The 21,796-nt window shown below is 49.9% G+C and overlaps 1 protein-coding gene across 1 annotated transcript in view; it reads right to left on the bottom strand.

The window, feature by feature from the left end:
- Nucleotides 1-21,796, bottom strand: part of LOC135821079 (uncharacterized) — a 73,741-nt gene that overhangs the window by 5,868 nt on the left and 46,077 nt on the right. The window contains exons 24-30 of the mRNA XM_065334146.1: nucleotides 14,688-14,876; nucleotides 12,400-12,594; nucleotides 11,104-11,292; nucleotides 10,123-10,302; nucleotides 8,546-8,746; nucleotides 6,943-7,137; nucleotides 6,497-6,688 (exon numbers count right to left, since the gene is read on the bottom strand). Of these exons, the coding sequence (XP_065190218.1) occupies nucleotides 6,497-6,688; nucleotides 6,943-7,137; nucleotides 8,546-8,746; nucleotides 10,123-10,302; nucleotides 11,104-11,292; nucleotides 12,400-12,594; nucleotides 14,688-14,876 (1,341 nt within the window). The remainder of the gene's footprint in view (nucleotides 1-6,496; nucleotides 6,689-6,942; nucleotides 7,138-8,545; nucleotides 8,747-10,122; nucleotides 10,303-11,103; nucleotides 11,293-12,399; nucleotides 12,595-14,687; nucleotides 14,877-21,796) is intronic.

The raw sequence follows: 21,796 nt of genomic DNA, 5'->3' as shown, positions 1-21,796 counted from the left end.
CCTGGTCTACACCGTCCAGCTATTTGAAGTGACTTTTTCTGGCCAGTGAATCCCTATTTTTGGTCTTTTCCATTTTTTCTTCTTTTTTCGCACACACATCACACCACATACTCCGGCATGCACTGGCTCACACACACATGCACGCACGCACGCGGTGCGCGTGCGCGCACACACACACACACACACACACACACACCAACCCATTCACACACACCCACTCCAATGCCCACCCATAATGCTCCCCCCCCCCCCTCCCACACACACACAATGGATCTGGTTGTAACCTGTGTGGAATAAAAGCTGCAAGTGTAACATGTTGCACATGTTCCGTTTGGCGTAGTAATATTTCCACTCTTGATTGTAGCTAGGAATGTGACTCTACTTCATGACATGTATGCATACGTCATTTGTACACACTCACAGGCACACACGCATGCGTATCTTTTCGTTGGCTCGCTCTGTTATGATGCTGGTTTTCCTTTTGCTTCGAGAGAATGTTTTGGACTTGAGAGTTGCAGTTTTGATCTCAACGTCTTGTCATGGTTGGAACTGGTGCCTGGCTGGGGGCTGGGGAGTTTACGCTCCTGTGAATGTAATTGTAACCTCAGGCCAAGGTTACACGTGGTGGCAGCGAATTCGAATTCCACGTCTTGTGAGAGCACGCGTACCAAATTATTTGTGGAAGATTGATCGTGTAGAGATGGCTCAGCAAGGTGGCGCTCCTCCGCCCCCTCCACCACCACCACCGGGCCCAGCGCAACAACCAGCACGTCAACAACAGCAGATGCGGGCATGGGCCACGCCAGAGAAATTCTCTGGCGAGCGCAACGCCGACTGGACATCATGGATTGGCCATTTTCGCCTCGTCGCGAATGCAAACAACTGGACACCGGCAGACCAAGGCAGGTACATTGGGTTGTACCTCACCGGCCACGCACTGTCTTACTTCCAAAGTTTGGAAGCCCATACGAGGACAGGCCCATTCGACCAGCTGCTGCAGGCGTTTGAACAGCGATTCGGCGACGCAAACTTCATCCCCACGTTCAGAGCAGAGCTGCAGTCACGCCGGCAAATTCGTGGCGAGTCCCTGTCGGATTTTGCGGAAGTCGTCCGCAGGCTCAGTAGACGGGCGTACCCCACGGTGGCTGGAGCAGTGCAGGATACCCTGGCGCGCGACACCTTTGTAGCCGGCCTTGACAGCAGGGACCTGCGCCTGCATGTTCGTGGCACGGACCCACCAACATTGGATGACGCACTCCGACGGGCTATGCATTTTCAGTGCATCCTGGAGGCAGACCAGCAGCAGCAGGCAGCTAGCCCAGTTGTATGTGCGGTGCAATCTCAGCCCAGTGACCCTACACTCAACGCCCTGCTGTCGAGGATGGCAGCCCTGGAAGACAAGATCTCCAGGCTCACGCTGGAGAGGCCAACTAATCTGCATCGGAGTGGAGATGGTGACACCAAGCGGTGCTATGTGTGCGACAGCACACTGCATTTCGCACCTGACTGTCCGCACCAGAGATACACACCGGCTAACCGTGGTGGTCACCGGGGTCGTGGACGCGGTCGGGGAAACTGAGCGTCGCTGACAACCAGGGTCCGCCGTCAGCAACCTCCCCAATGGACCCATGTACCGGTAAGCAGAGTCAACCGTGTTCGGTGTGTCATGAGGCTGTCTGCTTACCTACTGAGACAACTTGTAAGGCCTGCACAACTACTCCAGCCGAGTGTCCAGACAACTCGATCGTCCTGCCTCTGTCGTGTCTTGCAACACAGTCCGACAGCACGGTGCAGATCCAAGGCACGGTCGAGGCTGTGCCAGCCAACATGCTTGTGGACACCGGCAGTTGCGTAACGTTGTTGAGCACCAGCTTTGCTAAGTCTCTCTCTCATCGTAATGTTCATTTATCTATCTCACCCGTTAATACTGTTCTTAAAGCGGTAAATAATTCTTCTGTTCCTGTGCTCGGGGAAGCTGTCGTATTGTTAGCAACTGGCAAGCTTGCTGTACGCCACAGAGTCATTGTTGCTGACATTATGCCCGATGTGCTAATCGGCATTGACTTCTTGCAATCTCATGGCTGCACAATTGATTTCGGTCGCAACATGCTCGATGCAGGCGGTGTCGATGTACCCCTAGAGCCCACCCATAATGCTAATCCTGTAGTCTGCCGTGTTCATCTTGCTAATTCGGTTACTGTACCAGCATATACACAAGTCATTGTTCAAGCGCAGCTGCGTACCGATGATAATCATTTACCTAGCTCTGCTGGTTTTGTTTCACCTTCAGAGAAGTTTATTTCCAAGTTTAGCACTGCTATGTCACGTGTGGTGGCTACTCCTGACTCTGCTGGCCGTGTTTGGATTCGCCTACAAAATTTTCTTCCTCATTCCACAACTGTCCCGAAGAATTATCAAATTGCTGAATTTGATTCTGATATTTACATTGACGATGATCTCAATGATTCGCCTACGCATGCTGCCTCTGTTGACGAGCATAGCTGTAACGCAGTACAGGAAGAGAGCTGCTCACCTTCCGAGCCAGACGATTTATTTGACTTACGTCACCTCGATCCGCAAGCGCAGTCTGCTATAGCTACTGTGCTCAACGACAATGCCGATATCATCTCGCAGGGACAATTCGACCTTGGGAAGACTGATGTAGTAACACACAACATCCAGACTACATCTGATCAACCTAAGAGACAGCCACCCCGCCGAATTCCTCTCAGTCAACGAGCCGAGGTAAAGCAGCACGTTGATCAACTGCTTGATCATGAGATTATATCTCCATCCAGAAGCCCTTGGGCTGCTCCGATAGTTGTCGTACGCAAGCCTGACTCATCTATCCGGCTATGCATCGACTACCGGCAGTTGAACAGTATCACCGAGAAGGATGCCTTTCCCCTTCCTCGTGTGGATGATGCTATCGACGCTATGGCTGGTGCACGCTACTTCTCTACCTTAGATCTCGCAGCTGGCTATTGGCAGGTGGAGATAGATGAAGCTGCCAAAGCTAAGTCGGCGTTTGTGACACCGTTCGGATTATTCGAGTGGAACCGTATGCCGTTCGGCCTGTGTAACGCACCGGCAACTTTTCAACGCCTCATGAACCGGGTCCTTGGTGACCTAGTACCCAATATCTGTCTGGTCTACTTGGACGACATTATCGTGTTCTCATCAACGATTGAGGAACACATGAGTCGTCTGCAAACAATATTCAGTCGTCTTCGTCAAGCTGGCCTCAAGATCAAGCCCAAGAAGTGCTCACTGCTTCAGTCCTCAGTCACGTACCTGGGATTCTTATTCTCAGAGCAGGGTGTGGCACCGGACGCAAGCAAGTTCACGGCTGTTCAAGACTGGTCATCCCCAACATCACTGAAAGAGGTGCGTAGCTTTGTTGGCTTCGCATCGTACTATCGCCGCTTTGTGCCACATTTCTCAGAAATTGTAGAGCCCCTGAACCGTTTGTCCCAGAAGAATGCCACTTTCAACTGGACAGATGAGTGTGAACAGGCATTTGCTGAGCTGAAGTCCCGACTAGTCAAGTCACCTGTTCTGACATATCCTGATCCTGCCAAGCGCTTCATCCTGGACACTGATGCGTCAGATCTCGCCATGGGAGCTGTTCTCTCGCAAGTCAATAGTCACGGTGAGGAAGTAGTGATTGCCTATGCCAGCAAAGCATTAACGAGATCCCAACGTAACATGGGCAGTACACGCAAGGAGCTGCTTGCTGTTGTCACATTTACTGCACATTTCCGCCATTACCTACTTGGAAATCAGTTCACATTGCGAACTGATCACAAAGCGCTCATCTGGCTACATTCGTTCCGGGAAGTGGACGGTCTTCTAGCCCGGTGGATTGAGCGTTTGGCCGTCTTCGACTACGTCGTCACACATCGGCCCGGGAAGCAGCATGTCAATGCAGACGCCTTGTCAAGACTCCGCTACCACAGCCCGGCTACCGCAACCTCACCGACGCCAACGCCCGAGCAGAGAGTAGGTGAGCAGAATATTGTTGTCAATCACCTGTCTAGCGCTAGTCCTGATAGTAATCCTGTAACAGTCAATGCTGAAGTGTCGCCACCCAATTGGTGTGAGTCTTTCACTGTTGAAGAGTTGCGCAGAGCTCAATTAGAAGATGCAGATGTGAGTACAATGATCGGCTGGCAGGAGGCATTACTTGACAGGCCCCTGCGTAGTGATTCTGCCATGCACGGTGCGTCTATTGCATTGATACGATTATGGAGCCAGTGGAAGCGTCTTAGACTGATTGATGGAGTGTTGTACCGGGTTTACCACCCCGAGAATAGCGACACACCGTACCTACAATTTGTTGTACCACAGTCTCTGCAATCCCGCATGCTTCAGTCTGTGCATGCTGATGTCTCTGGAAGCCACTTAGGTATTGAGCGAACACAAGACAAGCTTCGCAAGCGGTGTTATTGGCCCTTCATGTCGTCTGCAGTTAGTGATTTTTGCCAAGCATGTGATATTTGTGAGAGCCGCAAAGCACCGCTACCAAAGGCCAAAGCCCCGCTTGTCCAAGACCGCCCATCATTCCCGCTAGAGAAAGTTGCTATTGATATTATGGGCCCACTGCCTACTACGCCTAGCGGTAACAAGTATTTAGTCGTCATTTGTGACTATTTCACTAAGTGGCCAGAAGCGTTTCCTGTACCGAATATTACTGCTGAAACAATAGCACATGTCCTTGTTGACGGCTTCTTCTGTCGTTATGGTATTCCATACCAGCTGCACTCTGACCGTGGTGCGCAATTTGAGTCGAGGTTATTCCAGCAGATCTGTCAGTTGTTGGATATCAGAAAGTCACGTACAACAGCATACCGGCCCCAGAGTGACGGCTTAGTCGAGAGGATGAATCGCACACTGGAGCAAATGCTGGCTGCTCACGTCGACGACCACCACACCAATTGGGACCGTCATCTGCAACGTTGTCTGCTTGCCTACCGGTCTAGTGTGCACTCCTCGACCAAGGAGACGCCAGCGATGCTCATGTTAGGTCATGAAATCCACCTGCCAGTTGATGTGATGTTTCAGTCACCAGACTCTGAGCGCTCCCATGTGAACACGTATGTTATCAACTTACGACGCAATCTACAACGAGCGTTCTCGCATGCCCGTGATGCTGGAGCAACAGCCCAGCGACGGCAGAAGGCCCACTATGACAAGCACGCTAAACAACCGAAACTCAACGTTGGTGACATGGTTCGGTTGCATTCTCCTGCCGTCAAACCAGGTACGACTTCCAAGTTCCATCGACCTTGGAAAGGCCCGTACACTGTGCTAGAACGTGTTGACGATGTAGTACTTCGGATAGCTGACAAATCCGGCACGACCCAGACTGTTCACGTTGACCGTCTGAAGGCTTGGACTGGCTCTGATCTGCCTGCAAGTGCCAATGAGCTCGTACCGAACTCGCCTCCGACTTCTATTGCCGACTATACGCCTGATGTTGAGTATAATGTGCAACCAGTACCAATCCCGGCTCCAGTGCAGGCGCCACCTGCACCAGTAATTGCTGCTGCGCCGGTGCCGCCACCAGCCGCAGCACTGAATCATGCACCTGTGCCTGTTGTGCACCACTATGATCTGCGGAACCGTGCAAACATTCAGCCGCCAGCAAGGTTTGCTCAGTGAGTGTCTATGACTGTACAGTGTGATTATTGAGAAATTGTACATTCTTAGTTCAGAAATACACATATTTCACACAGTCCTACCTGTTGTTAGGTTAGTATGAATAATGTCGAGCATTTCACTTGCTGTTTCACAGTCCACTTACATAGCATTAGTAGTTTCTAAACTTTCCATTATACCTCACACCGATTAACTACACTTGTACCATACTTGCGCCACACTATTTCACTTTCCAGTATTTAATTTTCTCATGTAGAAAGCTATCACGGATATGCTCTAAGCTTTGTAACTTTCGGTCACTATCGTTCCCTCTGTAACGAGGGGGGAGGTGTAACATGTTGCACATGTTCCGTTTGGCGTAGTAATATTTCCACTCTTGATTGTAGCTAGGAATGTGACTCTACTTCATGACATGTATGCATACGTCATTTGTACACACTCACAGGCACACACGCATGCGTATCTTTTCGTTGGCTCGCTCTGTTATGATGCTGGTTTTCCTTTTGCTTCGAGAGAATGTTTTGGACTTGAGAGTTGCAGTTTTGATCTCAACGTCTTGTCATGGTTGGAACTGGTGCCTGGCTGGGGGCTGGGGAGTTTACGCTCCTGTGAATGTAATTGTAACCTCAGGCCAAGGTTACACAAGTATCCAAAATAGACCAGCACCGAAAAAATGCCTCACCACAAAGGGCACAACGCCTCACCCCAAAGGGCACAACCTCACCCTACCGGGCACAATGCATCACCCCAAAGGGCACAATGCCTCACCCAAGGGTACAATGGTCTATCCCAGACGGGGCCTATCCCTTCCCTCGCACAGTAGTCGTGCACTCACCCTGACACTGCCCAGTGCCCTGCCACTCTCCCCGGTCCGTGCCCACGGCCGTGCACCAGAAGCGGACCTCGCCGTGCGGTTCAAGGTCCTTGTTGCAGGAGAGACGTGCAACGGAATCCACAGTGTAGCCATCCGGGAATGTGAGCTGACCCTTTTCAATGACGTGACTCTCCGGACAGTAAACGGTGTTTCCTACAAGAGAAGACAAAAGACGCATGAGATTATTAATGACAGTATGTGGCCCACTGATAAGCCCATTGTGCATTGCCAAATATGGATGGCATGAGTTCTGCGTGTGAGTGGAGTACGCTGAGATCAGCAATGCGCTGTTCAACACCCCACATGACCATACCCAGGTGGCTGTGTGGAGTGTTTATGTTGACAAAATTACGCCAATGCACAAAGGGCTCATAAGCGGAATGGCGGCCGCCGAAAGCCTCACTTACTCTTGCACCCGACAGTGTTGTTCCACCTGCCCGTCACATTCGTAACCGCCAGGCACGTCGCTTTCAGACTATCGTTATTCACCTCCGAGTAGCCAGGGTGACATGTCACCACGGCTACAGACTCGATTTCCCGTGCGGCGGTGTACGCTGTTGAGAAGCCTCTGCCAGTGATGGGCGGACAGAAGTCTTCGATGACTGCAGGGAGAAGCAGACAGCAAAGCACAACGGAAACAAACCGTTCAATCTTCGTCACGACTACCGGCCTACTGTATAAGTACAAATTTTCGTGCACGAAATCTTTCGTTAGATCACTCCGCCAGCAGGTTTGTTACGTACTAAATTTCGTTTTTGGTCGAGGTCTGTCACCCCGAATGTTCAGAAAAAAACTTTAGCTTGGTACAAACTTTAGCTACTGTAAAACATGTAATTTTAGGGACCATCGCAAAAGTTCGCAGAAGCCCCTGAAACGAAGAGCATACGTTTGGGGGGAGGGAGTCGGTGTCGAAAATCGCAAACCGGGCTTCAATTCAAAAAAGTATTGACGACATGTACATATGTAGGAGCTGATATAGATTAGCATGCCATCACAGCCGGCGTAGATCGCTTGTCAGGACGCGTAGTCCATTCATGCAACCGCGCGTGTCGCGTAGCTGGCTGCCTGTACACTGTGTGTAGTCTAGTACCAAGAGTCCATAAAACGCGTGGTTTATGGACTCTTGCTAGTACTAGAACTAGCAGGGGTTCATAGGGTTTATGAACCCCTGCTGTGTAGTATATTATAATAATTATTATGTGTGAGCATCCAAGTGAAATAATGAAGCCCATATTGTGACTGTCGTTTCGTTTGAGGGGGGAGGGAGGGGGGTCAGGCCCGAAACTAACAGTCTTCGTTTCGGGGGCTCCTGCGAACTTTTGCGATGGTCCCTTAGGTGCATAACATTTCGGTGCCAGGGACCTGCCAGGTTTCAGGTGGGATTTAGAATTAGGTGACCAGCGTTCCCTTCACATACAGTGCATACTCTAGTGCCTTTTAGGTGTAATTTAAATTTAGGTGCCTGGTTTCTCTACCAAAATCACCGAAATTAAAGTTACACCGAAAATTGCATGTTTTACGGTATTTCGTGCCCCCTAACGAACATAGCGCAATTTAATTCCAAACAAACCTTTGTACTTATACCGCATCTAAGAAGTTGTATATCCCGTGCGGTGCCGTGGTACGAAAGTAGGGATTCACTGGCCAGAAAAAGCCACTTCGATCAGCTGTGTGGTGTAGACCGGGCTAAAATTAGTGGCAGTCAATTCATCAGCCTTGCAAGCTGTTGAATGCTGTAGTCCCAACACAAGCTGCTATGGCTAACATAGCTTGTTCCCTATTGTCGCTTCAGCGATGGACAGGTGGAAGTGGAAGAGGAATTGACATGTGCAGTCAATTTCAAATCGAGACGCTACGCGTTCAAAGCCCGAGGACTATGGACACGCCGGTCTGCCCGTTCTCGTTCTTATTCTTCTGACTAGTGTGGGCTTGTGTCCGACTGGCCACACGGTGCAGGCTCAAGCTTGAGTGGCCACACAGATCTGCCGAAAGCTACACAACCCAACTCACCATCGCAACCACACGACATGTTCCACACGCCAGTGGTATTCGTTGGCAATGAGACGACGCATTCTAGCGACGTCGTGCATTTGGTGGCGTGCCCTTCACGGCACGTGAGCGTAGCAAGTGTACCGAGACGATATTCAAATGAGTGTGAGTACGCGTAGCTGCCGTTACTGACTTTCAGCTGAGGACAGAAATCTGGAATATCTGCATAAACAACACATACAATAGCAACATGCCCATGGTGACATATACACATGCACACACATTCACACACTCATGGACGCATGCACATACTCACGCACAGACGCACATGCACACATGCACAGACGTGTTTGTACACATGTACATGCACACGGACACACACATATGCACACATACACACACACACACATACACATATGTGCATGTGCATGCACGTGTACACAAACATGTATACACACGCACGCACGCACGCACACACACACACACACACACGCACGCACGCACGCACGCACGCACGCACGCACGCACGCACGCACGCACACACACACACTCTTGATCAGTATAAGTGCATTGTAGAGCTTGAAAGGGATGAAGTTGGAAGTCAACAAATTGCAACTTCTGTGTTAAAGCGATAGATTCTGACTATAGTGAAGTCCTGTGTCTGGTAGACAGAACCCGGCGTCGTACACAAGTGTTACTTCTGTTCCACCAGTAACAGTCACTCTTGTGCATGTCACCCTACTGTGTACCACTCGATCCAAGTGAATATACGAATCCATACAAAAACTAAACCGTGAATGGATTCAGAATAATGCGTTGTCACGACCACAACCAATCTTTAATTTTATGAGAACAACAAGTCACGGTTCGCATGAGACTCGGGCTAAAGGCCGAGTTCTCCGCATCCGTAGGACAGCCACCATCGTTCAAGGATCATGGATCAAGGCCTATCTGTAACAGGGTTCTAGCCAAAGGGGGTAGGGGGGGGGGGGGGGGCGCAGCGCCCTCCTACTCTGTTTGCGCACCCCTTGTGAAAAATTGCCCCCCCCCCCCCCTACTCATTTTCCGATTTTCGTGTTTTTCATGCATAGATGGTTCATAAAGGCACATTTGTCTGGGGTGAGTTAGGGATTCGCCCCATACGTTGCATTTGGCGTCGCAAGACAATATTGGAAAGTGGAAAAATGGGATATAGGGTAACTGTTTCCCATGCCCACCCCCCCTACTATTTTGACCTGGCTAGAACCCTGCCTTATCCAGGGTGCACTCTAATTGAAGTGCTATTGCAATACTTAAACTGTGATTTCCATCCAATGGCATGACTCCAGCCTGCCTACAACGGGTACAATTTTTAAATTAAAGTTCCATCGCGAGCCATATACAGTAAAACCTGTAACTAAAAACCACCGTGCCTAGCGACCGGCCTGGTACTACGGACCACTCCGCCAGGCACGGACGGTCTCACATTCACATTATGGTTGTGCGGTGCAAACTTCTAACTAAGGACCACCTGCCACTAAAGACCGCTTTCTCTGGCCCCAAGGGGTGGTCGTTCGTCACAGGTTTTATCGTAACTGTAAATTCAAAACCGTACTTACACGAGCAGTTCTGTTTTCCAGCCCAGTGCGAATGCGTCTCGTTGTGTGTCTCACACTTGTAGTCGTATCCGGTCAGCGAATGGAAACCGGGTTTGCACGTCAGCCGGGCGCTGGAGCCCGCTAGCGACTTGGCCTGGTACTTCAGCTGTCCATTCTCTATGGGTCTCTCCAGGCAGTAGACTAGACAAGGCATAGGGATCAAACACAGCACAGTAACTTATATTACCGGTAAATGATGAACTGGGAAAGATACAGGGCAGTTGAGCATAGAACAAAGCAGGCTCCATTGTCAAATGGCCACCTTTAAAGTGGAGAGGGGCACACATACACACGCACGCACGCACACGCGCACACCTTGAACCTTGAACGCCCATTGCCGTAGCAATGATAGCGATGGCTTCCTCACGCTGAGGCTCTAAACTCGAAATCTGCAGTATGGCGCATGCCGCTTGAGGTCACCAGGACGACGGAACACTCTGTCACAGCGGTAGTTGGGGCACGGGATGTCTGGGGCTTCCTTCTTGACCCTCTGTCGACAACACTGAAACCAGGTGGATCTCTCCTGCGCTGTGTCATACCAGTCCGCTTCAGGCAAACCGATGACAGCAAAGTTCAAGGACACAACATCCCGCCAGCGCTTCTTGGGACCATGTTGCGGGCGTTTGCAGGGCAGTTCGCCGAACAGCATCTGCTTGGGCAGCCGGGTCTCCTTCATCCGTGCAACATGACCAAGCCACCGCAAGCGGTGCTTCCTGATCACATCGGCCATGTCGACGTCCACCCCTGCCAGCTCACTCAGCGATGCTGACGACAATCTCTCCTCCCATTGCTCACGACGAGAGATACCGAGAATTCACGCGCACACACACACACACACACACACACACACACACACACACACACACACACACACACACACACACACACACACACACACACACACACAAGCACAAGAACACCGAAGTCATCCGATCCACCCACCTCTGCACTCCATTGAAGCATTCCAGGCTCCCTGCACTGGCCCGCCCGGTTGGCACACAAACTCAGAGCCATGGACCGGTACGTAACCAGGGTAACACGACAGCGTTGCCATGGAGAGGATGGACTGCTTGTTTGAATAGCGAACAGTGCCATGATCCACAGTCACTCCTGGACAGTATTTACTGATGGCTGCACAAGCAAACGCAGAGCAACACAGGTATATCGGACAACAGCAATACAAAGTTGATGGGACGCAGGCGCGCCGGAACCGGTCCGGTTGGTCAGGCCATCACCGGATTAACTTGTTGGCCACCCTACAATGCATGTTTACGCCTATGGAGGTTGTACGTTTAGGAAACTACACTTCTCAACTCCAAAAACGGTCTCTTCACTGCTATTCAAATTAAAATTAAGATTTTCATTAGACGTACTCACTATATTATTATGGTTGATAAATATGGTGGTAAAGACACACCTGGCAATATGGCGGTAAACACACGCCTGCCCACACACGCTCTCTAGGCTGCAAAGTTCTGGCACAGAGCTCTCCTTCTCACCGTGAGGTGTGTCTTTATCGCCATATTTATCAACAATAAGTACAGCTGCAGTGGTGTCTTCAACTTCATTCTCACTATATCATACACAAACTGTATGAAACGGCCACAGTCAGGCAAGACCAAGCAAACACACTGCCTGCGCCGGTCCTGGGTTGGACACAAGCTTGCATTATGTTCACTGCAAAAACTTGACGTTCCGCGAGCGATTTAAACTTGGTGCCACTTGTGCGAACACCATGCGTGCGTTAGCAAATAGAGAAGTCCCGAAAAGACCGCCTGGGTTCGTGAAAAGGGACAAGAGCGCACGCAACCCAGGGCTAGTCACACGCGTCATTAATGTGTTCTTTACATGCTCCCTGCAAGATTTGGTTACATCGACGAAAACAGTTTGCCGCAAACGATCAACTTGCATGGGTTCAAGCAGGAATGTGGACATTGGGTCCCTAGATCACGGAGTTTGATACGTGCAAGGTCGTTTGTTACCGGTATACATGCACTGGATTATACGTTCCTTTTTAAATTTCTCAACATTCTGCCACAGCACCAGCAAAATACAAACAGGTAGTGTAGTGAGAAATTGAACCCTAATTTTACATAGAAGCGAATGTGAGAATGGAATTAAATAAAGGGGTTTAGAGGGAGGAGGAGGAGGAAGTTCGAGGGAAACACGTCCAATCATGCGGACATTCTGAATATGCAAACAGACTATAAGATGCAGCAAGTTTTTTTCTCATCTTACCACTGCACTTGGGCTGTGCACTCCAGTCACCGTGTGTACTGTTGCTGGCTGTACATGAGAAATCCGTTGCCAGGTCACTGGGAGTATAGCCTACATGACAGTCCAGCTTGGCTGTGGAGTCGTGTATGCGACTACTGTCTCTATGCGTCACCTTGCCATTGGATACGGACAACACTCGACAGTAGCGGGGTATAGCTGTGATGACAGGCAGAACACAGCAAGAACGGTCACGCACTCATTCACGTATAAACGTCATGTGCAGATGTACATATTTATATAGATAAGCACACACACACTCTCGCACACACGCGCGAGCACACACACACACACACACGCACACACACACACACACACACACACACACACACACCTCAGACCTCAGACCTGCCCATCGCGGAAGCGATGATAGCGAACAGCTATGTTAGACATAGCAACTTGTGCTGGGATTACACCATTCAACAGCTTGCAAGGCTGATGAATTGACCGCCACTATTTTTAGCCTGGTATCCACCACACAGCTTGATTGAAGTGACTTTTCCTGGCCAGTGAATCTCTATTTTTCTTTTCTTTTTTTTCTGTTTTTTCTATACACACACACACACCACCACATACTCCGGCATACACTGGCTGTTGGTAACCACCCAGGAGAATGAAAGAAAAGTCAGGAAGAGATCGAGAAAGAGAAGAAAGACGTGTGCGACCATAATCGTCGGGAATTGAACCCGCAACCTCTCGATTAGAAATCGACTGCACATACCACTGCCCCATATGGGACACACACACACACACACACACACACACACACACACACACACACACACACACACACACACACATATATATACGCACACACACATGCACACGCACACACACACATGCACACGCACACACACACATGCACACGCACACACACACATGCACACGCACACACACACATGCACACGCACACACACACCCCATCCCCGAAGCTCAAGTCCTCTGTGTCCGATACCACTAGCCATGCATCGACTAGGCACCATTCCAAACTGATTTGGGTGGTGAAGAGAAGAGCTCTGCACCCAATTGTAACTTTCCAGCTCAGAGAGCCTCTCCCGGCAGGCATGCATTTACCGCCATGTCACCAAGATAGTGTCTTTACCACCCTGTGATAATTCCCAAAACACAGCTGCAGTGGAGTCTTCAACACTGTTCTCTGGCACTAAGTACAGTATTGGCTGGTGCTGACTACGATCTGGGGATGCAGAGCCCTAGCCTAGGTCGTTCCCTCTTTCGTGTAGAACTTTCTTATAGTTAAGCCATCGTGTACACGAGGGTATCCTGCACCTGGTAAACTCTAGCCTATTCGTTCTTCGGCGCCCGACAGAACTGTGTGTGTACGTTCCCGAAGGGAACTCAAGACGGCCGCTAACACCCGGTAAACCCTGGCGGCAGATGCAGCGCCTAGCTGCGGGGGTGAGGAGATAAGTCTCACAACCACTGGCACAAGTGCCGAGAAACCGAATTAGCCGACAGTACTGTATAAGGCCATCATTTTTTATATCTATGTTTCGCGTCGTCCGCACGCATACGTTTTGATTTTTTTTCGGAAAAATAAAAAAAACGAACATGCACGGTGAGTGTACGATCGCACGATCCAGTACGAGTCATCAGTGTGGACTGGCTGCATACGGCGAAGCTGAGATTCAGAAATGGCCTTGAGGCCAGCGTTGGTAAATCGTCTGTTCGGCATCTGCGAGCAGTATTCTATGAGCTTACACCAGACCGCATCGATTACCTCAAGCTGAGAGGATGCGTCGTTCCGGAGGTCTTTGCACCGCTGCTGAAGTCTGAGTACAATAATCCAGCGAAGCATGGGCACCAACGGTTGCCTCCTCTGTCCAAAGTGAATATTTACTGGTGCTCAAAACTCCAAACCTTGTCCTTCGATGCACGACTTTTCTTTCGAATGTACAACATGAACGAGCTATTGTGCTATGTACAGTTCTAGCTAATTCTATACACCTCTGATGAGCTTTTTTATTATTTTGAAACTTTTTATTTTTTCCACCTCTCGCATATGATTCTGGAAGTTGAACTGACGCGAAACATAGATATAAAAAATGATGGCCTAAAAAAAATAAAAAAATACATTTAACGGTTCGCGTCAGACTGGGCTGGAGGCCAAGTTGTCCGCATCCGCATGAACGTCACCACCCCCCCCCCCCCCCCCCCCTCCATGGGTCAAGGGTGTATGGCTGGATAATGCCACACAAAGACAGGCGAGTAACAACAGCGTGCTGACATCTCACCGGTGCACTTCGATGCAGTGTTCCACGTTCCAGACGTCCGCGAGTCAGCCTGGCACAGTAGCTGCAGTCCGCTGGTTGCGCGGTATCCGTTATGGCAGGTGAAAACCAGGACGTCACCAACACGACGCTTTTTAGGATCCAGGATTTGGCCATCTCCGATATCCGGCAGTGAACAATACGTGGCCAATACTACAATAACAGTACATACAGCAGCAACAAGACTAAAACTATTCACAAGGAAATATATGGATATTCACTACAGTCCATTTCAAAACTATAGACGCGTAGGGTTTTTGAAATATTTCAAATTTGGCCGGAACTTTTTGAGAATAGTTTTCGGAATATTGCTCAGGACCGCTCCACAATTACTCTCATATAGTTTCTAAACGATTGGATAACAGACGCCCAATTTGGAAAAATGTATGCACAAAGTGATCACAGATTTTATGTGGTATAGATGCTGGCATAACGGTTTTTGCCTAGGTACGCGTCTATAGTTTTGAAATGGACTGTAGTTGAGGGAACGGAAAAGGGAAAAGTTTGAAGAAAACATTGACTGTCACCACCAGGACTTGGACCAGGGACTTTTGCTCGAGGCCAGAGATGCTCTAACCACTGAGCAATGGTGTAGCTGTCATCCCAGCAGAGACCGCTCAACTTTTTCTTCAGACTTCGAAATATATGGACATACACACTTTAGCAATGTGTATGTGTGATAGCCTAGCCATGTATTTCAAAGTTAAATTTTAAAAGTACGAAACCAAACGTCTAAATACGCACAAGCACCAACATGAGTGCCCGCACTCGCATGTCCGCATAGACGCACAGACACACATACACGCACACACATACGCACAAGCACCAACATGAGTGCCCGCACTCGCATATCCGCACAGACGCACATACGCATATACACATTTGTCTCATTCTTTCTTTCTCTCTCTCTCTGTCCCTTTCTTTCTCTCTCTCTCTGTCCTTTTCTTTCTCTCTCTCTCTCTGTCTCTTTCTCTCTCTCTCTCTCTCTCTCTCTCTCTCTCTCTCTCTCTCTCTCTCTCTCTCTCTCTCTCTCTCTCTCTCTCTCTCTCTCTCTCTCTCTCTCTCCCTCTCTCCCTCTCTCCCTCTCTCCCTCTCTCCCTCTCTCGCTCTCTCGCTCTCTCGCTCTCTCGCTCTCTCGCTCTCTCGCTCTCTCGCTCTCTCGCTCTCTCTCTCTCTCTCTCTCTCTCTCTCTCTCTCTCTCTCTCTCTCTCTCTCTCTCTCTCTCTCTCTCTCTCTCTCTCTCTCTCATTCACTGGTTTTTCGACCAGAAACCACCACCACCTCCACCAAAACACAAGAATGCAAATAAAAACCGTGCAGTGGAAAAACTCCGGGCTCACAGGCGTGATTTAAAGCGCCAATTTCGTAAGATCAAAAACCCGGACGAAGTACCTGCAGTGCTCAGAAATGAGTATTTTTCAATTGGAAAACAAATCAAGCGTCTTTTGAAACAACAAAAGATGTACGATGATCGATCCCGGAACAAGAGGGACCAGGATGCCTTTCTCAAGGACCCATATGCCTTCGGAAAGAAATTGTTTCAACCAACCAACCATGTCAAACCCACTTTCTCTGACACTACCTGCTTTGAGTACTTCCAACACACATATGCAGACCAGGATCGTGCCACTTCGTACGAATCCTGCCCCAGTGCAGGGAAGCCCCGGGATTGCACCCACCCAGTCGATGAGGGGACCCCTACATGGACTGAATTTCAGAATGTTTTGAAGAAGTGTCGCAACGCCTCTGCACCGGGTCCTGACAAGATACCTTACATAGTTTGGAAACTTTGTCCCTCCCTTCAATCCATTCTTTTCACCATCTTTGGGCGGGTTTGGGAGAGCAAGATCATTCCAAGGCAGTGGCAGGTAGCGTGTATCACACTCCTGGCCAAGGGGGAGGTGTCTGATGATCCTTCGAAATTCCGACCGATTGCTCTAGCGAACACGTCCGGGAAGATCTTTTTCACCTTAGTTGCAAAGCGCCTCTTGAAACATATGCTAGGCAATAAGTTCTTCGATGGTGACAACCAGAAAGGATTTATGCCTGCAAAGGCTGGGTGCTTAGAGCATACATCACTTTGTTATGAGGCGATGCGTGATGCAAAGACGGCAAAACGCCAAATTTGCATTGCGTGGATAGATTTGAAGAATGCATTTGGTTCAGTGCGCCACAATCTGATACAGTATGCTCTAACCCACTACAGCCTTCCTTTGCAATTCAGGAAATTAATTTTTTCCTACTACGACAGTCTTTGCGCTTTCGTCGTACAACCACACACCCCCACCTTTAATTACAACATTGGTGTTTTCCAGGGGTGCCCCTTGTCCCCGGTCCTTTTCAATATTTGTTTCCAGCTTCTGCTGGACTCACTTGCAGCCCCTGAATTAAGTTGCCTCTCCTATGATTTTAAATCTGCCCCTTTGCAAGTGTCCCAAACAGCTTTTGCTGATGACTTAGGCCTCTATAGCAAATCTAGTGCAGGTTGTCAAAAACTCATTGCGGTCACGGAGGACTTTCTCTCGTGGACCCAATGTATGCAGGCGGCGTCGCACAAATGCAAAAGCAGTGCAGCAAAGCTTGTAGATGGCCGGTACAAACCTTACGATCCCTGCCTGACAATGTCAGGGAGGAAGATCGCTTTCATTGACACTGCAGAGTTCAAGTTCCTGGGGCGAAGGCTGCATGCTGATTGCTCTGAGCAGACCCAGCGGGAAGACATCCGTCAACTCACTGTATCTCTCATGCAAAAAGTAGATGGCTCTTGGCTTCAAGACCACCACAAGCTATGGCTTTACCACCATCTTGTAGTGCCCAAGCTTTCTTGGTCTTTCCAGGTTCTTGAACTCACACAAGGTTTTGTACGTGAACTGCACTTTATGTGTTTACCATTTCTGAAGAAATGGTCAGGCCTACCTCGATGCGCAAACTCTGCCATTCTTTTTATTGGCAGTCGCAAACGCTTTGGCTTACGCCTCCACTACCTTCCTACGGTGTGGAAAAAGTGCCAGTCCATCAAATGGCACATTCTTCGATCGAGTGGGGACGCGCGCATGAGGGCGCTGTACACTCTGCGTCGGAGTAAGGATGCGAAGCTGACAAAGCGATATGCGGCGACAATAGAGCTGGAGTGTGCAGAGGCATCAGTAGGTTCAGGGACTCTCCGTCCACCGTCATCTTCAAGTCATCGTGCAGGGTTGGGTGCTCCTGCTCCGAAGCAGCATTCCAAACCCCCGAGGAAGGATCTCCTTCAAACATTTGAGGAGATCAACGCGCAGGAGCAGATTTTGAGGCTGAAGACTCTTCAGGTGCAAGGCAAGTGGTTGGAGTGGACATCGGTGATGTGGCAGCACCTCTCGTGGAAATCCCTTTTGTACGGTGGTACTGGTAAGTGTGATATCCGTACTAGTGAGCTACCTCACGTGATAGATCATTATCTTTCTACTCCTCTACTCTAAGTTGTATCAGCCGCGCATGCTTTTCCGTTGTGCTGCTGAGCTTCTCTGTCGTTCTAGTTCGGCGTTCTAGCTTTGATCTTGAAGTCAACAGTTCCCCTTTTGTCTTGTCCTGAACTGCTCTGGTGTGATCATAATATTTGGCGACGAAGTCCTTGATTCAGCTGCCACGATGAGCACAGTAAAATCATTGAACCCGTTTGATCTGGAACCGCCTGAGTCGGTTGGCCCTCGTTGGGAGAAATGGCTGGCTCGTTTCGATAATTATTTGATTGCAGCAAACATCACGGAAGACGAGCGGCAGAGAGCCCAGCTCTTGCACGGTGGCGGTGAGGACGTGTTTGACGTCTACCTCACCTTTGACAGCAGTAGCATTACAAGTTACGACGACTTGAAGGATGCTCTGACGGCTCACTTCAGTCCGAAGCGCAACAGGGAATACGAGGTCTACTTGTTCCGTCGTGAGAAACAATCTCAGTCGGAGACCCTTGATAGCTACGTAACTCGTCTTAGGCGTTTGGGCAAGCACTGTCAATTTGCAGATATGGACACAGAGCTAAAGTCTCAGGTCGTACAGCACTGTGTGTCGTCGAAGGTACGTGAAAAGGCTTTCATGGAGAGCAGCATGTCGTTGGCAGACCTCCTTACTTATGCACGTTCAGTGGAAGTCACGATGTCGTCTGTGGCAGCCATGGCCGGGGCCAGCAGCTTCAGCAAGCCTGAACATCCCCAAGTCCATAAAGTGGAGAGGCGACACCCATCAAGTCGTGACCAGCCCAGTCCTTCCAGTAAGGCCGTTCGCAAATGTAGCGGATGCGGGGGGAAATGGCACGACAACCGCTCGGATTGCCCAGCATGGGGCAAGACGTGCAAGTCCTGCAGCAGGTCGAATCATTTCGCAAAGGTATGCCGGTCGAAGGCTGTGCATCAGTTTTCCGAGCAGAGAGCCCCGGAGTTCGCATCACCTGACCAGACGGCGGAATACAGTGCGGAGCTGCACCACACCAGTTGCTCTGGTCATGTGCGTTCCAACGTGGATCCTTATATGTGTAGTGTGAGTCTGGCTGGCACCCCTGTTGTGTTTGAGATAGACACCGGAGCGGCAGTAACAATAATCAACAAAGCGGAGTACCAGACACTGGCGTCGAAAGATACCAAGCAGCAACTCCCCAGTCTGGAGACGAATGACCTGCCGAGCCTTAGGTCGTATGCTGGCAAGATCATACCAGTTATTGGTCGTCTCATCTGCAATGCCCGTCATGCGAAGAACTCGGCTCAGCTGACCATGTTTGTCGTCGAGGGTTCTGGTCCGAATCTGTTGGGTAGAGACGCGCTGCAGACGCTAAAGCTCAACTGGAACCGAGTCTTCAATGTCACCGGAGATCTGAGCAGTGACCTCCTGAGCAAGCATCCTGATGTTTTCAAGCCCGGACTAGGCACCTGGAAGCACGGCAGTGTCAAGCTTGCAGTCGACCGCAATGCTAGACCTCGCTTCCTGAAAGCTCGCTCTGTGCCTTATGCTCTACAGTCTGCCGTGGAGAAGGAGCTGGACAAACTAGTCGACAACAATGTCATTCAGCCAGTCGAATTCGCTGAGTGGGCAGCACCGATTGTGCCAGTTCTCAAGAGCAATGGCCAAGTCCGCATCTGTGGTGATTACAAGTGCACTGTTAACCAGGCAGCCAAGACAGATAAGTACCCATTGCCGAACATAGAGGATTTGTACGTGAAACTTGCTAATGGCTGTTGCTTCACCAAGCTGGACCTCAGTCAAGCTTATCTCCAATTACCACTGGATGAACAGTCTAAACTTCTTACCACCATCAACACCACGAAGGGACTGTTTGTGTACAACCGACTGCCTTTTGGTGTGTCTTCGGCCCCGAGCATATTTCAACGTACGCTCGACCAATTGCTAGCTGGAATACCAATGGTCGTGATCTACTTGGATGACATCCTTGTCTCTGGCACAACTCGTGAAGAACACGACAAACATCTGAACATGGTTCTGGAACGTCTCAACGCAGCTGGATTGCGTTTGAACCGCACCAAATGTTCATTTGCAAGGTCCTCTGTGACATTCTTAGGTCACATCATCGATGCATCTGGAATTAAGCCCACCAAGGAGAAAGTGCAAGATGTCATTGATGCAAGGGCTCCTACCGACGTCCAAGAGCTGAGAAGCTACCTCGGACTAATCAACTACTACCACAAGTTCATTCCTAACCTGAGCTCAGTACTTGCTCCGTTGTATGAACTATTGTCTTCCAAGAGTTGGGACTGGTCTCATCGTCAACAGTCCGCATTCGAGAGTAGCAAGACGCTGCTCATTGACTCACCCGTCCGTGTGCATTACGACCCTAAACTACCAATTATTGTGAGCTGTGATGCCTCACCGTACGGCATTGGTGCAGTTTTGTCGCATGTTGTCAATGGCGAGGAGCATCCGGTAATCTTCGCATCGCGTACCCTGTCGTCAGCAGAACGAAACTACGCACAGATTGAGAAGGAAGGCCTCGCCATGGTTTTCGCTGTCAAGCGATTCCACAAGTACCTGTATGGCCAATCATTCACTCTTCAAACAGACCACAAACCTCTGCTGGGTTTGTTCAGCGAGTGTCGGCCCGTTCCTGCTATGGCCAGCGGTCGTATTCAGCGTTGGGCGCTGATGTTAGCCAACTATGACTATGAGCTACAGTACAAGCCCGGCAAATCGAATGGAAACGCTGATGGTCTCAGTCGTCTGCCGGCACCAACGCCAGAATTCCAGGTTCCCGTGCCGGCTGAAACAGTTTTGTCAATGACTGTTTTGGACGGAACTCCCGTGACATCATCGAGCGTTGCGCAATGGTCTCGCCGTGATCCAGTACTTGCATTAGTTCTTAAGTACGTCCAGGAAGGCTGGCCTAACGACGTGCATAGTGATTACCAAGCGTACTACCGTCGTCGAAGTGAACTCTCCATCATCGATGGGTGCTTACTGTTGGGGTCTCGCGTTGTCATTCCGCCCCAAGGCCGAGAAAAGTTACTGGAAGAGTTACATTTCAGCCATCCCGGCATAACCAGAATGAAGTCGCTCGCCCGCAGCTACGTCTGGTGGCCATCGATCGATGCCGAAATTGAACTCAAGGTCCGCAGCTGTGAGCCATGTCAAGCAACCCAGAAGTCTCCAGCACTACAGCCATTGCATCCCTGGGAGTGGCCAGGCAAACCCTGGACCCGACTGCACATTGATTATGCAGGCCCTGTGGAAGGCAAGATGCTACTTGTGATCGTCGACAGCCACAGCAAGTACATCGACGTGCACGCCGTTCCATCTGCTACGTCGACAGCTACCATTGGCAAGCTTCGTGAGTGTTTCGCTACACATGGTCTTCCGCAACAGCTTGTCTCGGATAATGGCTCAGTGTTCACCAGCTCGGAGTTTCAACAATTCTGCTCAAGTAACGGTATCAAGCATACCTTGGTTTCACCCTACCACCCAGCAAGCAACGGTCTTGCTGAACGAGCAGTTCAAACAGTCAAATCCGGCTTGAAGAAATTGTCAGGTGCTGGTGGAGACCTAGCGTCACGGTTACACCGCTTTCTGTTTCATTATCGCTTAACGCCTCAGTCAAC

This window comes from Sycon ciliatum, chromosome 7, assembly GCF_964019385.1.
Source record: "Sycon ciliatum chromosome 7, ocSycCili1.1, whole genome shotgun sequence".
Taxonomy (NCBI): Eukaryota; Metazoa; Porifera; class Calcarea; order Leucosolenida; family Sycettidae; genus Sycon; species Sycon ciliatum.
Note: the sequence above shows the minus strand (reverse complement) of the source record. Positions and strands in the feature narration are given on the sequence as shown.